Source organism: Quercus lobata, chromosome 4, assembly GCF_001633185.2.
Source record: "Quercus lobata isolate SW786 chromosome 4, ValleyOak3.0 Primary Assembly, whole genome shotgun sequence".
In the NCBI taxonomy this organism is placed as follows: domain Eukaryota; kingdom Viridiplantae; phylum Streptophyta; class Magnoliopsida; order Fagales; family Fagaceae; genus Quercus; species Quercus lobata.
The window spans coordinates 12462257-12467912 of NC_044907.1; the positions used below are offsets into that span (position 1 = coordinate 12462257).

The window sequence follows — 5656 nt, forward strand, 5'->3', positions numbered from 1 at the left end:
CAATCCAGCACCACCACCAAACTTCAAATCCACTACTACCAAACCCATATCCACCCCCACAAAACACACAAACAAACCCAAATCCATCACCACCGCTCAAGGCAACTACTTCTCCAGTGACTACGATCTCACCACATTGCTGCACAAGGCAAACCCAAAATCCATCTCTAGCAGCCGATCTCATCTCATCTCTACTTCTCCTCTTCTACCAGGACCACCATAATAAAACAAGTCTTCCCCTTTTAAGAGATTATAGCAATTGGTGATGATTCCATGATTGTCCCTGGGTCCCCTGAGAATTTGTTCAGCATCCATAACTTTGAGATTTTGGAAGAAACTAGCCCTGCTGGGCCCTTCTTCAGCGACATGGCCACTGCCCATTTGTGTTGTGGTGCGTTGCCCACCAATGTTTCTGTTTATCACCTCTCATCCATAACCATTGAAGCGATATTAGAGAGGACCGAGAATAGGGAGGATGGCCAATATCCCATTAGATACGTATTACCAAGTTGCAACCACCAGTGTCCATCTACATTGTCCTTCCTCATTTTACATGCCATGCAAATCAGTTTGTAATATTTTGAAACAATTTAAAAAAAAAAAAAAAAAAAAAATTGGTAGTGCTAGCAGGGAAGTCAAACATTACAAAAAAAAGGTTCTATGGCCACGTTTTTAAAACGCGGCTATATGTCAAAAAAACGTGGCTATAGCCTATAGCCACGTTTTTTAAGGCCGCGCTTTCTAATGTGGCCTAAAACCTGTGACTATAGGACTGACGGCCCTATGGCCGCACTTTTCAACCGCGGCCCAAGACCAGGTCCTATAGCCACGTTTAAAACGCGGCCTAAGGGTTTGGTCTTAGGCCGCGTTTTAAACGCGGCCTAAGGTTGTGGTCTTGGGCCGCGTTTTAAATGCGGCCCAAGGCTTAACCTTAGGCCACGTTTAAAACGCGGCCTAAGACCATATCCTTAGGCCGCGTTTAAAAAGTGCGGCCATTGCTCCCTTGGGGACTGTCTCTGAGACATCTTTTAGCCGCGTTTAAAACGTGGCCTAAGGTGAAAGCTATAGCCACGTTTAAAACGCAGCTATAGCCCCCCCTTTTTTTTTTTTTTCCCCTAGGCCAATTGGTTACACACCTTGTGTATTCCAAATAGTCCTTATGTAAGCAGATCATTATGCAGACAAATTATTATGTAGGCAGATATGTAGCTACCATGAAACCCCCACAAAATATATAAGGCATCTACTCATAACATTCTTCCTAACTATATCATATACTCACAAAATCACTACCATTATGAAGCATCCGCCAATTAAATTCATCCAATTCATTAAGGAAACAATATAATATTATAAAGCATTCTCAAGAGTGTGAATGAAATTATGGAAGTGAAATGAAAGTTCCAATCAGCAATCACTATGTACCAACAAAGTTTCAGACTAAAATGCAAAAATCCTCTCTCTCCATCAAATTTACTAGCATGATGATCAGTTGTCGTAACAGCTGATGCATCTTGACCACCTCCAAGCACCACCTGGAAAGCATTAAAGGCATTGAAGTTTATCAAATGTTGAATGAATCAAGCAACATGAATGGCTAGAATTGTTGATGTAGCCAGAAAAGAGCTCAAGAAAAAAATATATCAAATACATATGCATCAAGTTTTGGTTATGATAAGATTTCATAGAAATCTTCCATTAGGGGATTTTCCTTCAATTGCTGCCAACACATATATTCTACAGAAAGAAGCCTATGTTTCTGATTAAGTTTTTTATACATTGTGCGAATTGTGAGCCATCTACTGGCAGTTTTTGCTAACAGCTAGCACTACTATGGAAAACTTGCCACGTATCTTGTTTGTGGAAGAAGTGAATGATATGGCACTCACCACATATATTGTAATTAGGATGAAACTTAGGAATGAGCACCCAAGTATAAAATTAAGAGGACTCCACTGTCATTAATGAAACAAAGAGAATAAATGAATTGTTCAAATGAGAATAGATTCTATCATATTTCTCTCACTCTTTGTGCTTATATGCTTTTCAAAAACCTCAACAAAAAATAAAGGAAAAGATAGAAAAAGAACATACATGATGATGAACTACTTCCACAACAGATATTATATTAGTCTTGTTTGTGAAGTGACTAATCCCAAGAAGCCCCTTCAGTTGTTGAAGACCAATTACTATGGCTGCTCCAGCCACAAACCCCATAATAGCCGCATGGGATAGGAAATCTACAAGAAATCCTAGCCTGTATATTTGAAAGAAAATAAGATAAGTACTAGTTGGTCATGTAATTTTTGAATCATTTATGGCAAAAGCAATGAAACAAAAGGCAAAATACAATGGTGAGCCTTTCTTTAAAAAAAAAAAAAAACTATTACAGGACTAGATATGCAAATTAATTTATTAGTTAGATATAAAGTGCACCCCAGTTGTAAATAAGCAATAATTTCAATTTCAATTTTATATAAAGCTAATACTGAACTCAACAAGAACTCAATCAGGAATAGCAGCAGAACTAGATATTGTATATTTACATAAAGACACACACCGTATAAAAAAAAAAAATCAATTTTAGAAGATTTGCACTTGTAGAGATATGCAAAAGTTTATTGTAGCAAAATTCTGGGGAAAAGGGCAGCACAGAGCAAAAAATTTATATTAAAAAAAGCCAATAGATTAGCAATGAAATAAAGGCCAAATTCACCACTGTTGAGGAGGAAAAGAAATATTGCAGTACACTAGAAAAGACAAATTCCCCAAGCTTCTTTCCAAGTCGAGACAAATATTGCCTATGTGCAGCCCCCAGTCTTACTTCAGTGATTTATAAAACTTTCCTCACCTTGTAATGTTTCATGCAAACAGACAGGTAAAGTAACTTATTATGCATAAGTTATCCTAATTAGATTCTATATCTAAAATATCAATTAGGTCCAGCTTTGAACAAGTTCACAGTATATTCAAGTCTCACACAAAGATTGAACTCAAGGGTTTACTGCTCATATAACCACCATATATGATGACTCAAGAAAATTGACACTTCACTATATTGAGCAGCCAATTGGCATTTTTTTTCTTTGTTACATGGACTACTTGTATGACTCTTTGGCATAGGACTGTATTGAAATTAGAGACGAACACATAATCCAAATGTATGACTGAAAAGTTATATATAATTTATATTCAACTAGCATTGAAGAGGATTTATAGTTGACATGTAACCCACCTGCACTATCAAATTTTAAAATGTCACTGTAATGACTATTTTTGTCCCTCAGTATTTGTTACTTTTCTTAGTATTGAAGCTCACAGCAAACCTACTGGTCTAATTCTTATTCAAACCACAAAGCACAAATAAATAGTTTATTAAACTTTATATGGGACAATGAATAGTATTCAGCAAGTTCAGTGCCAATTACAAATCTAATGCATCACATGCAAGTGATTTTCCTAAAGTATGGTAGACAATGACTCAAATTTATTTGAATATGTATAATGTTCACTTATAAAATATATATATATATATATATATATAAAATACACTCAACTTAATTATGATAAATACACAAGGATTTCTAAGTAAAGTAGTAACTACCAATTCAATTTTTTGAGACACCATTTTTTTTCCTATTTCTTAGCCACCAAAATAACCCATCAAATAAACCATAAAGGACCTAATTTTGCTGCTGCCCAAAATTTCTATAACTTATCATCCTCTGTTTCTATAACTGGTTTCTTCCATTTCCAAAGAAATCGATGATGGACCCAACAAAAAATCCCAACCTCAAATAACAATAGAGTTCCATTTGTTTCTCATAAGCTATACATAGATACAGAAAATGGACCCAACAAAAAAAAGTGTCATTTCTTTAAGCTATTTCTTTTTCAACTTTTTTTTTTTTTTCCTGTTCCCCTGTTGCTTTCACAGCCTTCACTTTCCCTCATAATCCCGAACCAAACAAAGCAAAAAAAAAAAAAAAAAAAAAGACAAAACAAAAAAAACAAAAAAAAAACAAAGCAAACCTCGTCTTCAAGCACCGAAGTCGGTGACTCTGCAGTCCTTCGTTTTGTTGTTCGCCTCCATTTCAAACCCTAACATTAAGTCAAACAATAAATAAATCAGAACGAAGCAGACCAAAAAAGAACCAAAAGTAAAAAAATTACAAGAACCAAAAAAAAAAAAAACAAAAGGCATTTTCATAACCAAAAAACAATATCTTCCAAGAACACCAGAGCCTCCCCCGGTTCACGAAGTTAAAATTGCATCAAATGATTGATGCATGCTTGTTCTTGAGATAAACTAAAGGCATTTGGTGCAGAATATAAACCTGAACAGAACTGAAGCGAGCCAGAGCCAATCCGACTTGTCCTCCTCCTCCACCACCACCGCCACCACCACCGCCTCTTTCCTCTCCCGCTTCTCCGACTCCAAGCGCTCCATCGACTCCCAACTCGACTCACCGATCCCGCTTAACTCAGATCTCACCTCGACAGCATCTCCGCCTCCATTTCCGACCTCGAAAAGCTCGTTGCTGAGTCCTCCTACTTCTTGCCCTCCAACGAAGTCCGCTCCTCTCTCAAAACCATCTCCGATCTCAAACAAACCCTTGAGAATCTCAACTCCGAGCTCATTCCGAAGAAGAAATTCTCTTTCAAGAACAAAGCCTCCAGGCAAGACCGATACCGATCAGTCTCCGATTCAAGACAAACCGCGCCAGAAAATGCCGATTCATTTTCAGTTTCGCTCGAGAAATTGAGTTTCCAGGTGAGAGATTCGCCCGGTTTGAGAAACAAAAACGGCGAGACTTTGGTGAAGAATTTCAAAGGCTCGGACGTTGGAGAATTCACGGTTTCGGCTCTCGATTCTTGCAAAGTGAGACTGATTGGTTCTGTTCGATTTGAAAGAGATGAGTGAAGAGTGAGAGAGGGGATGGGGAATGATGAAGGCTGATGTGCGATGGGAGAGGCTAGGGCTGAAAATGGTTTTAGTTTACTATTTATACAAAGCCTAAAGCCGCGTTTTTAACCTGCGGCTATAGGCAAAATCTGAGGCCCCGTTTAAAAAACGCGGCCCCAGTTAAGGAAAAGAAAAAAAAAAAAAAATTTTTGCCAAAAAATAAAATACGGAAGTCCTTAGGCCGCGTTTTTTGCTCAAAAAAACGCGGCCTAAGAACCCTTCTATGGCCCCGCTTAAAAAACGCGGCCTAAGGACCCGTCTATGGCCCCGTTTTCATAAAACGCGGCTTCAGTCTATCTTGGGCCGCGTTTTTAAAATGCGGCCACAGTTAAGGAAAAGAAAAAAAAAAAAAGTTTGCCAAAAAATAAAATACGGAGGTCCTTAGGCCGCGTTTTTTTCTCAAAAAAACGCGGCCTAAGCACCCGTCTATGGCCCCGCTTAAAAAACGCGGCCTAAGAACCCGTCTATGGCCCCGTTTTTATGAAACGCGGCTTCAGTCTATCTTGGGCCGCGTTTTTTATAGCCACGGCTTAAAAAACGCGGCCCAAGGCCCCCGCGTTTTGTAGTGAAATATTGAAACACGTACAATTCAAAACGTGAAGAGTCTAGTGCTGTAATCTCGAAATATATCATAGTAGACTTGTTTCTCCACATAAATAATTTTGTAAAAATTAGAAATTATTAGTAATT

The 5656-nt window shown here is 38.1% G+C and overlaps 1 protein-coding gene across 1 annotated transcript; it reads left to right on the top strand.

Moving 5' to 3' along the window:
- Positions 1 to 273: 273 nt before the first annotated feature.
- On the top strand, positions 274 to 4972 carry LOC115984619 (tubulin-folding cofactor C-like). Its single transcript, XM_031107641.1, is given in 3 exon segments — positions 274 to 498; positions 4329 to 4461; positions 4464 to 4972. Coding segments are annotated over 3 exon segments (819 nt in total). The 3' UTR covers positions 4925 to 4972.
- The last annotated feature ends 684 nt before the right edge of the window (positions 4973 to 5656 follow it).